Source organism: Notolepis coatsorum (genome assembly GCF_963971535.1).
Source record: "Notolepis coatsorum genome assembly, chromosome: 2".
In the NCBI taxonomy this organism is placed as follows: Eukaryota; Metazoa; Chordata; class Actinopteri; order Aulopiformes; family Paralepididae; genus Notolepis; species Notolepis coatsorum.
Genome location: NC_140166.1, coordinates 78350215 through 78364393, shown reverse-complemented (window position 1 = coordinate 78364393; position 14179 = coordinate 78350215). Strand labels below are relative to the sequence as shown.

The following is a 14179-nucleotide window of genomic DNA, read 5'->3' as shown; positions in this document are numbered from 1 at the left end:
AGAGGTAATTATATAGTTTACACTGTTTATTTTTCTCATATTTCTCATATAAACTGTCGAGTCATCTGACCCGTTCCTGGTGGGAATTAGTGGCATTTTCTCCATGGCTGTGCTAGTGTTAAAAGCTATCAATCAATCAATTCAATCAATCAATCATGTGTGGGTGGTTGTAAAATGATTAATGTAGTGTAGTGTACATGTGAGTAACATGTCACACTGACTGAACATTTGAATGCAACAGATACTAGAACCTGAAACAGGAAGCTCAGTCAGGCCTGGGTTCATTATCCACAGGACACTTAGGCCTGGGTTCATTATCCACAGGACACTTAGACCTGGGTTCATTATAACCAGGACACTTAGGCCTGGGTTCATTATCCACAGGACACTCACACCGGTTCCTGACAGGCAGCGAGTGAGCGAACTGGAGACGAAATCACGCGCGACACTGTCCTGATATGAGGCGGCGCGTGTCCGAGTGTGTCTGTGTGTGTGTTACCTGGAAGCACACGGGGGCAAAGCAGCCTGCGATTCTCAACCAATAAAAAGTGTTTAGGGGCGGGACTCTGCCGCGTAATCGCTCAACTAGAGACACAGCGAGCGAATATTTGAGGGGGGAACGACATCGCCGCTCAGTTCGCTGTCGCTCGCGGCAGGTCAGGATAGTCTGATTGAAACGAATACATTTTAATCATTTTCGCAATCACACTCGCTCGCGTCACTGCCTGTCAGGAAGGGGTGTTAGGCCTGGGTTCATTATCCACAGGACGGTCTAACAGACATTTATAGTTTAGCTGCACAAAAACCCAAGCAGGTCAAAATCTGTTTACACAACTATCTAGATATTCTACTATCCAAGGATCTGGGTTCAACAAGAACACTTTACATTGCCGATGCTTCATTAACACGTTTCAATATATATTTTGATACGTTGTGAGATGCACATGCACTTTAGTCATTGGTTTATTCAGTCCAAATTGAAGACAAAGGTTGAACACAGAATGTTGCTTTATCCTATTTTCAAACTAGCGCTTGTTTCCCTATACTTTTTCTTTTGTTGTTGTACTTTTGTTAGCTCTATTCTATTTAAATCTTTAAAAAATGTTCTTATGTTATGTTATGTTGTTGACCATTATGCACATGTCCAGAGTTAATTACCGGTATGTTATGTTAAGCATATTGATTTGTTATATTGTTTACACTGCTTTTTACTACCTGTACCTCCCCTCCCCCCTCCCCCATGCTGCTATGATGCCTGAATTTCCCCAAGGGGATCAATAAAGGAATATCTTATCTTATGTATCCCAGTTGCTATTGCATGTACATATTTGTGTTTTATTACACCTATATGTACATACCAACTATTTCGCCTGTTTTATTCTCCACCCATCGATCATCCATATAACACTACATGTACTATCACCGACATCCAAGAAGGGGGATCCCCCCTTGAATGGCCCTTCTAAGGTTCCTCTCCTCCACATTGCCTGTGGTGCTTTTTTCCTATTGCTAGGTTTTTAGTGAGTTTTTCCTTACCTTCGCTGGGGTATGTCTGGGAGTGTTGCATTTATTTATTTTACATTTATTTTGGATTTCATGGTGTGTTTTTTGTTCTTGATTTATTGTGATTTGCTTTCAGAAGATCTATCTCACCCATGATACTGTTGAGCCAGAATGCCAAGTCTTCCTTCATAGGCAGCAGGCTGGCGTCGTGGCGACAGGGCAGCCACTGGTGGTACTCCTGGGGGCTCGTCAGGCCCGGCCCGGAGTGCTGGTTCCTGGGACTGAGAGGACAGATCATCCCCAGGCCAGTCAAGTGCCGGGGGCTCAGAGGATCGTCTACAGGGCTGCTCATGGCTCCCGACGCACTGCTGCTGCTGCTTTCCTCCTCTCTTCTCCAGTGGACAACAGACCCTGGTGCTGCAAAGAAAGACAAATAATAATAAATAAAATAATAATAATAACAATTATATATATCATTGTCAACTTTTGGTTTTGGCCTCTAAGTAAGAGAGATTTTCAAGTACAGTAAGTTGGGATATCAAGCTATATTTAAGCCACCCACACCTATGGTTTACCACTTACTCCCCCTCCCCTGCTGTTTATCTTCAGTAAAGTGACTGGTAGTATACTGTCCGTCTGCGACATTTAACCCTCTGAGACATACCACTTTGTGGGGGTTGCAGGGGGACATGGGGTCTTGTGAGGGGGGTATAGATGCCATATAAAGTTGTTGTACACCATGTGAAAGCTGGGATCTTGAAGATACATTTGAAATGCAGCTCAGCATAGTGTAATTTTTTCCTAGTCACAAATATGTAGTAAACATTGTGTTTTATTTTTGTAGCAATAGCAACCCCTCCCCTATATCCCCACTCAACTTCAACCCACATCAGATCATAACAAAACATGTAAACAAGGGCAATACATAATACCAGGGTTCCCACAGACATTGGAAAATGAAAGACTTTCAAGTACTTTTCCAAGCACTATTTTTCATTTTAAACGGGCATTTAAAAGGACATTTATGGCTTAAAACCAATTTCCGACAATTAGTTACACTTTAAATTAAAGAAATGTATTTCTTGATTCAGAACAATTTTATCATGGATGAACAAATCAATGCGAATGGTTGATTTGAATTTCAATGACTTTTTAAGCACCTTGTTAAAAGATTTGCTGTTTTTAAGGAATTCCAGGCCTTGACTTTTTTTTTTTAAACCAAGCACTTTAAGCACTTCAAGGACCTTGTGCGAACCCTGTAATACAGGTAAAATAAATACCAAGTGGGGCTCTTTTGCCTGGAGCTAGACGGCATTACAGGTTCCACCTTTAAAGGAACACGCCAACATTATGGGAAATGCACTTACTGTCTTCTCCAGAGTCAGATAGATATCAGTTTCCTCTCTGTGCGTTCAGTAGAAAGCTAGCCTGCTACAAGCTAGCTTAGCACAATCAATGGAAGCGGATATGGATCAGCTAGCCTAGCTGTTGGCCAACAACCCTCTCGATGTTTTAAGCTAGGCTAGGTGATCCGTATCCACTTCCATTCCTTTGTTCTAAGCTAGACTAGCTTGCAACCGATTATAACTAGAGGAAATTGGTATCTATCATCTTGTCTGACTTGTCTGCGCATTTCCCATAATGTTGGCATGTTCCTTTAACTATGTAGGACAAATTCACACATAAGATAAGATAAGATAAGATATTCCTTTATTGATCCCCTTGGGGAAATGCAGGCATCATAGCAGCATGGGGGAGGGGGATGGGAGGTACAGGTAGTAGAAGACATACAGGTACAGTTCACATAATTATAGTACAGTGGAGAAGTAAAAATTAAAATAGAATAAAAAAAAGGCAGTGTAAACAATATAACAATATAATTAACTCTGGACATGTGCATAATGGGCAACAAGGTGCAAGATGAGGGTATGTATGTATTTGCCCTACAATAAATATAGTTACAATATATATAATCTAATAATCCAATCATCTAAATCGAATCTAAAATATAATCTAAAAATGCGAAATGCTAAAAATATGCTCTGATTAAGTATACAGTATACACATAAGGTGCGGTATGCATAAGGTATGTATGTAATGTATATATACATCAAACGTTTTATATATTGTCCTTTTAGGTGGGAGTCAGACACACTCAGTGATGGAGGTTCCTAGCAGTTGGATGTCTGGCAGCAGTCCCTGCCCACTGTTGTGGAGCCTGATGGCTGCTGGTATGAAGGACTGGACTAGTTGAGTGTCGGGGGGGTATGAGTCTGTGACAGAACGTGAACATATTGAACATATCGAACATGTCAGGACTATGACATGAATACCAGGGGTCAGGACTATGACATGGATACCAGGACTATGACATGGATACAAGGGGTCAGGACTACTGCTTTGTACTGTATAGTATATTGTATTGTAACTCAGGTACTTCTACTCTGCATTGTACATTGTATATATGTATATACTGAACACTTTTGTCTATGTACTTTACTTCTATTTTATACTTGCTATACTTATTTTGTCTAGCACAGTCTCTGGAGCGTAACAGAAAGAAGCATTTTGTATAAAAGTATTCTGTACTTCTGTATGACAACTAATAAAGAAACTTGAACTTGAAACTTGACTATGACATGGATACCAGGAGTCAGGATTATGACATGAATACCAGGACTATGACATGAATACCAGAGGTCAGGAATTTTGTTATGAATTGAAAATGGGGGACCCTGATGTAAACAAGATGAAAGTCTTCCTCTGGTCTGCATCCCCTTAACAATTGTGTGTATTGAGCCGTACTGTATTGTACCCATTCTGCAATCTGTAAATAAAATGTTCAATCAATCAATCAATCAATCCATCAATCAGTCAGGACTATGACATGGATACCGGAGGAGTCAGGACTACGACATAGCCAAGAGCCCCCACCACCAGGGCAAAGCTGGAGACTGTGAACAGAGTATATCTGCCGCCTGGCGCAGAGTTAGGCGCGGTGATCGCCTAAGGTAGATGTGAAATTATGTGCATAATGGCAGCAAACCTACCATTACATTAGCTTAGGTTCTCATTTTAAAACAAAACACAACGGAGCGCATCCATCCGTTTTCTCTCTCTCTCTCTCTCCAGTCTGCGATGTGGATCAGTACAGTGGCCACTCCCAAGAGTTGGGCGCTTATGGGGGGGCAGAGAGCTGTAACCAAAACCACACAATAACTAATTGTAGCAAACTCCCAAAAAAAATACCCGCATCAACAAGGGACTCCCAATGCGGAGACTTTACTCATAAACCAAACAACAACACACGGCCGTGTCAAAAGGAGTTACAGTGACTGCAGGCTAGGATTTGATAAGACAAAGATCTAAAGCCCCAGAGCTCTACGGCTCATTTGTTCCCTCCCGGTGGAGTCTCCGTCATAAAGACAGGCTCTGGCTGCCAACAACCCTCCCGTCAGCTCACGTCTGCCGGAGTTAAGACAATAACACCTGCGTCGGGGCCACTGGGGGTATGCCTCATGTCTTTAAAGGAACAACGCCAGCATTTTGGGGGAAATTAGCTTACCGTCTTCTCCAGAGAGAGACAAGAAGATAGATGCCAGTTTCCTCTCTGTGAGTTCAGTAAGAAAGCTATCTGGCTGCACGTTAGCCTATAGCTTAGCACAATGAATGGAAGCGGACAGTGCTGGTTAGCCCTCAGGAGGAGAGGTGTTAGTTGGACAATGCCTATAGGCTAACCGGCACTGTCCGCTTCCATTCATTGTGCTAAGCTAGGCTAACGTGCAGCCAGATAGCTTTCTACTGATTAATTCATTGTGCGCTAAGCTCTTGTCTCTCTCTGGAGAAGACGGTAAAAGCTGATTTCCCCAAAATGTCGGTGTGTTCCTTTAAATCCAGTAGAGATAGAAGAACAACTCTATGGCCAAAATTGGACTTCTAACTTCACTCTTTAAGTACACTAGAGGGATACTATTCGCTTGTGTTCTACTGCCATCCTGTCCTCCGACCAGGTAGGCCTTATCTCTGATAGGACGCACCTGGAGGAGGGGGGGGGGCTCAGACAGGTAGTAGACGGAACAGCTGCTACTTGGTACACGTATATCTATTGTACACCACCTGTCTGATGGTATTGTAAGTGTAAGTAAGTAACCTGTACAACAAAGGGGCATCCAAAGATCAAAGTGACGGCATCGCAGAGACACACGGGTACAACCCCCCCCCCGCCCCCGCCCTGAGTTACTAGCTAAAAGTGTGCTAGTTAGTAGTAAAGAGGGGATAAACACACCACGCAAGGTTTGGGAAGGAGACTAGGTGTATGTGGGGGGGGGGGGGGGGGGGGGGCAGGCGTCTGCCAAGTACAAGCCTGTTTTACAAGCTGACCAGCAGGGCATGAGAGCCTCTCTCTCTAACGAAACACACAGGTGATATAATCACACCTCCGCTATAGGATGGTCCAGGCCTGGGAAGCCATGGCAAAGGTCAGTGGCTGGCCTACATGTAGCTTCTAGACACTAGGATCCTTTATATTCGCTCAGGGCCAAACGTGAATACTTGCAAAACGCACACAGAATTACAGATGTAGCTACGCTAAAGAACGGCGTGCAAAAATTAGGGATCTGTATTCACGTCTTCACGCAAATACCTGAGTATGTATAGGGGAGACCGGGGGCTGTTGTCTCGGGGGCTATCACTCTGGAATTAAAGGGTTTCGAGCTAAAAGTCCAACTATACAATTACCTGAGTATGTAGGGGAGACTGGGGCCTGGTGTCTCGGGGGCTATCACTCTGGAACTAAAGGGTTTCGAGCTAAAAGTCCAACTATACAATTACCTGAGTATGTAGGGGAGACCGGGGCCTGGTGTCTCGGGGGCTATCACTCTGGAATTAAAGGGTTTCGAGCTAAAAGTCCAACTATACAATTACCTGAGTATGTAGGGGAGACTGGGGCCTGGTGTCTCGGGGGCTATCACTCTGGAACTAAAGGGTTTCGAGCTAAAAGTCCAACTATACAATTACCTGAGTATGTAGGGGATACCGGGGTCTGGTGTCTCGGGGGCTATCACTCTGGAACTAAAGGGTTTCGAGCTAAAAGTCCAACTATACAATTACCTGAGTATGTAGGGGAGACTGGGGCCTGGTGTCTCGGGGGCTATCACTCTGGAACTAAAGGGTTTCGAGCTAAAAGTCCAACTATACAATGACCTGAGTATGTAGGGGAGACCGGGGCCTGGTGTCTCGGGGGCTATCACTCTGGAACTAAAGGGTTTCGAGCTAAAAGTCCAACTATACAATTACCTACAATTACCTGCAATTACCTGTAACAGCCTGTTCCAGCTGCTGAGGTCAGGCAGACGCCTGCGAACCCCAGCTACTAGGACAGAGAGGCTTAGGCTCAGCTTCTTCCCCCAGGCCATCAGAGCCTTGAACAATGAACATTGAGTGCCACAGAACACTGAACTATCCACACACAAGCACACATGAGCACACACACGACACGCACGCTGTGCACGCTCACACACTAGCAGCCACTTTAAAGGGGTTATGCACTGCTATTCCTAGCACTATTTGGGCAACTTTACACACTTCCTGTGAGTCTATGTAACACATCTGTAATTTTTATTCCAAAAATAATCATTGTTTTATATTTCTAATCTTGTACTCAAAACCAGCATTTTTCAGCCTCATGAAAGCAGGCTATTATTGGCTTGGCTCCAACCATACTAGCAGAATGCTTTGAGTGACAGCCACCCACCAAATAGCTCCGCCCATCTCCCCGTCAGAGATTAGGTTTCAGGTTACATACAAATATGGTATGTCATAAATATAGAGATGTAGCAGTACTGTCTATCTATATATATGTTACCACTATTTGTAAAAGCCACAACCACGTTACCATATTTGTAATAATGTAAATCATTGTGTCGTTGTACATATTGTGTATACACTGTTAGAAGCTAACATAGCTTAGCTTGGTAGCTATTGTGCTAACAACATATCCCGACGTCCGGCTCGCTGGCCGGCATGCACGCCCGACACAAAATGGTTCTCTCCTCTCTGTACACCCCCGTCCCCACGGGTACCCTGCCGGGGAGCCCATGGACGCGACAACGGCGGCAGCCGTAGGGTGCTCGAGCCCGCCGTAACGCTAGTGGTACACAATAGCTATGAGCTAACTAACGCTACGGCCGCCGCTGTTGTCGCGTCCACAAGCTCCCCGGCAGGACACCCGCGAGAACGGGGGCACACAAGGAGGAGAGAACCACCCCAAATCGAGCACTCATGCCGGCCGACAAGCCGGACACCGCGGTTGTTGTTAGCACAATAGTAGCCCACTGTGATGCACCGAGTGGGCCACCATTGATCAACATGCAGCGATGTGTAGCTTGCATGATGCGTGTGCAGTGCTTTGCCACACAGGTCTGAGAAGAGGACCTGCACATGATAGCAACCGGGAGCGTCGCGGAGCATTCAGCCTGCTGGCTACCTAGATCCACTTCAACCAGCCGAGCGTCGGGAGCTCCAGCAGCTTGTCGATGTGCTAATAGCCTGGAGCCAGCTACCGTTAGCTTGCAGAGGCTCCAGCACACCGACAAGCTGTGTAGCCAGCAGGCTGAATGCTCCGCGACGCTGGTTGAAGTGGATCTAGGTAGCCAGCAGGCTGAATGCTCAACGACGCTCCCGGTTGCTAACGCCGGCCCCGGCTGGTGCTAAGTAGCTAGCGATCGCTCCCGAGTCCCGAGAGCTAACGCCGGTCTGTCTGTCGAAGACCGAGGGAACCGCATCAGGCTTCAGCTGATTAGTGATCTTCTGGACAAGCCTTCCACCCTGCAGGTAGCAAGAATGGAGGCGGGCATTACTAAAACCACAGAGCCAATCACATCACCGTGCGCTATAAACAGCGCCCTGTGACGTGCACCAGGTCGTCAAATCAACATGACCTGATTTACTAGAGGCAAAGAGGGGATGGGCTGTAGCTGAGGAATTCGCCAATATAGTATTTAGGCCCAAAAACACATTGATACGAACTCCTATTACTATAATACAATGCTAGAGACTGAAAAATGACATTTATAATGCATAGCACCTTTAACACTTTAACATGAGCGGGCACACACTCATGCCGCACACACCCACTTATGGCCAAAAGGAAAGGCCACTTTAAATTAGTATAACAACAGTAACAGTGTATTGCACTACCAAAGCTACCTAGCATGTCCTATATGCTCTGTAAATATTTTTTATGTACAGATACCGAGATGTCACACCATGTTACCTGTTACCTGTTTATTGCACAATGTTGTTTTTATTGGATTCTATTATATGTTGTACCACTGTATTGCACATCGTTGCGGGCAAGACCACCCGCATTTCATTGTATACTTGTATGCCGTGACAAATACAACTCTTGACTTGACTTGACTTGAGTATGTAGGGGAGACCGGGGCCTGGTGTCTCGGGGGATATCACTCTGGAACTAAAGGGTTTCGAGCTAAAGGTCCAACTATACAATTACCTGAGTATGTAGGGGAGACTGGGGCCTGGTGTCTCGGGGGCTATCACTCTGGAACTAAAGGGTTTCGAGCTAAAAGTCCAACTATACAATTACCTGAGTATGTAGGCGAGACTGGGGCCTGGTGTCTCGGGGGCTATCACTCTGGAACTAAAGTTAACCTGTACAAATGGTTACCTATGTTTGTTAGAACCTGGTGAAAACACTCTCAGATGAGAACAATGTGTATTTTTGATGCCCAAAGGTAAGAAATAATATGGCAATTGTAAGTGCAAGTGTTTTCAATTGAATAATATTACAAGACAATGTTGTTTTGGTGTATTTAAAGTAGTAACCTTCTCAGAAACAGGCCACCATGTATGTCACATCCTCCACCACTTGATATTCAAATCCTAGAAATTAAAACAAATCTATTATGCAGTTTTGTATAGTCTATATGTTAGGAGTCAAAACATTATGTTAGGAGTCACACTTCACTGCAATAACTTTGTTCATATACAGAGCCAAACTAATGTTCCCCCCACCTTTCTGAATATATATGTTTGCTTTACGTAATTATTCATTTTACGTCTATAAGCAGCAGAGTTTATAGTATTGCCCCATACGTGCCCCAACATGCCCCATACGGTGTGACAACACCCTCCACCATGGGGCAAGTCGTCACAAGCCGCCAAGGTGTAAACTGGTAATTATTTCTGACGTGACGTCAATCTATTCATCACTATTGAGATTGGATTTCAAAACACAAGCAATGCTGAGATTATTATTATTATTATTTTTTTTTTTTAACGTGACAACTAGCCCCGGTCCCCCCTATGAGGAAGACCACAGGATGATAGATGGTCCAGTTCCCTCGTTGGACCTCAACTCCAACCCCGGGTGTCTCCTGGCTGAGGATGAGCCCAGAAGTCGTCCTACATCTGGGCCTGGTAAACAAGCAGACCTCTCGACTAGTTGACAGAATCCTCTTTCCTCCAGAATCATAGGCACTCCGCTCGTGTTTACTCTTGGATATGCGTCTATAAGCAGGGCATTTGTCACTGAAAGAGACACTGTTCCGACACAAGGGTCAATTGGCAGCCGCGCTGCTCTCGCCGTGCTCCTGTGAAAACACATTAGGATCTCCTGTTCACCACCGCAAGCCTCTTGTCGCTCCCGTACATCCCCTGCATTCTTCTGACGTCCTATACGAGCTCACTATCCACTTACCAAAACTGTTTGAATAAACTATTCATTCGAGGCTCCAGATCAATAATCTCAAGTGGACATCCCGACAGCATTGCTGGCAGCGAGCACATTGTGTGAAGCAGCATTTGAAAACACAGATCCGCTGGGTGTCTCGTCTCGAGTATCAATCTTTGGTTTGCAAACAGCTTAACGGCGGTAATGTAAGACTGGTGAAAGTTGAATGGGTAATGAATGGACTGAGCTGGGCTGTTGTGGTATACGTTTCCCTTTGAGCTACATGTATAGCGGGGCTCCTGTCCCAGCGGCCTTCCCTCCGCTGCTTCCAGACTAAATAAACCTCCCCGTCGGCAGGGGATGGCAAGGTCTATCGCCCGCTGCTGTTTACGCACCCCTGAACAATGGGGCCTTGCTCTAGAATTCCACTGGAAAACAATAATAAAAGAATCTTGGCAGCCAAGATTAAATCTTTAAAAAAACTGGAATCCTGTCGCTGACAGTTTTAAGGCCACGTATATCAAATAAACACTGATCACCTCCGCACAATCTGTTCATTGAGTGAAACTTGGCCCGCTCCTGTAACCTTCTGGAGCACAGATCATGCAGAGGCACGGTTCTAGCGTACAGTAGCCTGGCCCACACTGCCTCTCTGAGGCCAGAACGTAGGTCAGCCGCCGGTCAACTGTACGCTCCTCCGTGTTGGAGGATAATTTATGTCCATGCACTTAAAACTATGGCTACAATCGAAACCGAGCACTTTATTTGATAACTGCTTTTTAGACATAAATTGACTTTGATTTAGGCCCCGCTGACAAAAGTGATTACTTCACATTATCCTATGATAATAGATTGGTCAGGCTCAAATTAATTATGAATAATTAACAAGATAGTATTCAGAATGAGGTAATGTTTCATGATTGATGATGACAGAGGATTTAGCAGGAACCAATTGTTGAGTGCTGGATCTTAATGCAAATAAATAATATAAACAGATTTTTACTCAGAATGTGTTAATCAGTTATAACATGGTTTTTGATTGAATAATCTCTTGTGTTTTCATCTGCTGCTGTCAGATTGTGGAAAATGGGTTTTGCCTAGTCTTTGTATGGATTTGGAAGTCTGACATGTTATTTAGGTGCTGGTGAAACAAGCTGTTCAGAATGGCTTGTCCCTCTATGATGTCACAATGGGATCAATTAGCTTTGGTTAATCAATTAGCTATGCTTTTTTGAGCCAGGAACACTGCTTAGCTAATGTACTGCCCATGTTGATCTACTATTGGGTGTGGGGTAAGGGAAATAATTAATTAATTAGACATTTGGTATGTGCAATATCACCAGAAATGTGTTAGCATACAACAAGGGAAGAAAGAGGTAGATATAGACTACTTTCCCCCCTGCAAAGAACGTTAACAAACATGTTCCACAGGTTCAAGGAAGTCGTATAAAATTGGTGAAAGTACCTAATATGTGCCTCTAACAAATTATTTACAAAATACTTGGAACAGAAATATAAACAGAGGGTGGTATGAAATTGTAAAACGTTGTAAGGTCTGATGATTGTAGTAGAACTACTACAATATTAGAGGAAATATAATAGGCCTACTGTGTACTTTTCTTATTCATCATCATTGATTGATTGATTGGGTACAATACAGTACAGCTCAATACACACAGGGAATGCAGACCAGAGAAAGACGTTCGTCTTGTTTACATCAGGGTCATCCATTTTCAATTCATCATCATCATCAGGATTATCATTATCATCAACATCACCATCATCATCATCATCATCATTGTCAGAGTATTTAGAGTGAGGTAGAGACTGAGATGATCACTATACCTTACATTCTCTACTTTGAGAAATAAAACACCATGGGATATACAGTACTTACATACTAGTCAAAAACAATAACTGCAAATTCTTCAGAAAGTCCCTCCGGAATTTGTCACAAAACGTGCCAATTTCGTACACTTTTCTTTCCACGCGTTTATAAAGTTGATCCTTCGCAGCGCAGCGCTCCTGTCCGCAAGGTCCGCTACACAGAGGGACGCGCTCTTCACTTGTAAACGAAACACCCCTTCACGCCTTGCATCAGTGACTGTGGGTGTCCGTTTACACGCCTCGGATGCCCGTAGTAGTACCGGTTGCTGAGTCAATAACGTTAAGAAGTGTATTTGCTAAAGTTTTAAGCACATTCTTCGCCTATCAGCAGCACCGCGACACAATAGGTTACTTAGTCTAAAGACCCCAGAAGATGCGCTGCAGTCCAGCTCAACAAAGTGTAAATCCCTACTTCAATAGCCTGGTTAATTCCCAAACGTTACCCGCCCACCCGCATTGAGTAACATGAGGCTGAGTTTGAATGAGTTGTTTGGAAATGTACCAGAGATTGTTCGCGTCGCGGCGGGGAATCCTGCGGGAAGAATGAGAAAACTGTTGTTCGAAGACACATTAGAATGTGGGCTAAAGTTACACATACAGAACAAGCTGCAGCGACACTACAGGCAAATGTCATCAGTTGATTTAGGGGTTTGACTCAGAGCTGACTAGCTGAGTGAATGAATGGATGAATGAATGAATGAAAACTTTATTTATTAACAGATTGCAGAATGGGTATATAATACAGTGCAGCTCAATACACACAATTGTTAAGGGGATGCAGACCAGAGAAAGACGTTTGTCTTGTTTACATCAGGGTCCCCCATTTTCAAGCTAAAGAGACAAGCTGATTTCAAAGAAATAAGTTGCAAAAAAACAAGTTTGCATCTTATTTGGCTCCAGGAAACCACCCATTCCTCATCTCCCTTCCTCGTCTGTGATGTTGCGTGTAATGTTTTCTCAACATAGCCTACTATAGGTATAAGGATTATTGTGTTAAACTAACAACACAGCATGTCTCAACCCCATTAGTTACACAAAATGAACACGCCTAAGTACTTAGTCCACACAGTAGCACAACACCTGACGAAATGTGGTTGTGATTGGGCCAACGGTAGGCCTATAGGTGCTGGACATGTTTGGCTGTGCTCTGCAACTGGGAAATGCAGGAAATGTTATAACTTTTCAAAATGCAATAACCTTTTCCTTTAGAAGGACTTTAAAATGTAATACAACTGGATAATGTAATACATTTCTGGATAATGTAATACACATGTGGAACGGATAATGTAACAACTTTACCAGATAATGTAATAAGATCAAATTCACTGTATCTTTATTTTATATACATGAGAATAGTAATAGAATAAAAGTGTCACACTTTACAATATTCATTATGAATTGAAAATGGGGGAACAAGACGAAAGTCTTTCTCTGGTCTGCATCCCCTTAACAATTGTGTGTATTGAGTTGTACTGTAGCCTACTGTACCCATTTGGCAATCTGTTAATTAAAGTTTTCAATCAATCAATCAATCAATCAATCATACAACACATTTTACACAGACCAACTTGTCCAAGCCAATGCTTTATTGGCATGACTGCATTCATTATAATGTTGCAAAAGCAGGTAACTGTGAAATTGAAAATTAAATTATAAAATAAATTTAAATGGAACAGGTAGATAGAGATAGAGAGAGAGATACCACTGAACTACAACACTACCCACTGTAATTGATTAGATTAGATTGTATTGTCATCAAGTACAGTATACAACGAAAAGACGTTTGGTATCCAACCAGAGTGCAAATGTAACAGTAAAGTTAGTAATATACAATGTACAGGTGATTAAACTGGGTATAAAATATATAAATTAGTACTACTGAGTAACTGTTAAGGATTGTGTTGGCAGAGGACCCAAACGCAAACAGAGACGAGGAGAGGTAGATGTAGATTGTCGAATCTTGAGCACTGCTCCTTTAATTTGAGTAACTGGTAATGCAAAGAAAAGAGAGAGCAAGTCTCCCACAAAATACAAAACAAAAACCATGTCACTAGACGGCGCTGCAAAAATACTCGCAGTAGAGACACTTGAATTAAA

At 43.4% G+C, this 14179-nt stretch overlaps 1 protein-coding gene across 1 annotated transcript in view; it reads right to left on the bottom strand.

The window, feature by feature from the left end:
- The window catches only part of gas2b (growth arrest-specific 2b), a 48912-nt gene extending 36489 nt beyond the window's left edge, over positions 1-12423 (bottom strand). The window contains 2 exon segments of the mRNA XM_084308026.1: positions 1654-1920; positions 12093-12423. Coding sequence (XP_084164152.1) covers positions 1654-1855 — 202 coding nt within the window. The 5' untranslated portion in view covers positions 1856-1920; positions 12093-12423.
- Positions 12424-14179: the final 1756 nt, after the last annotated feature.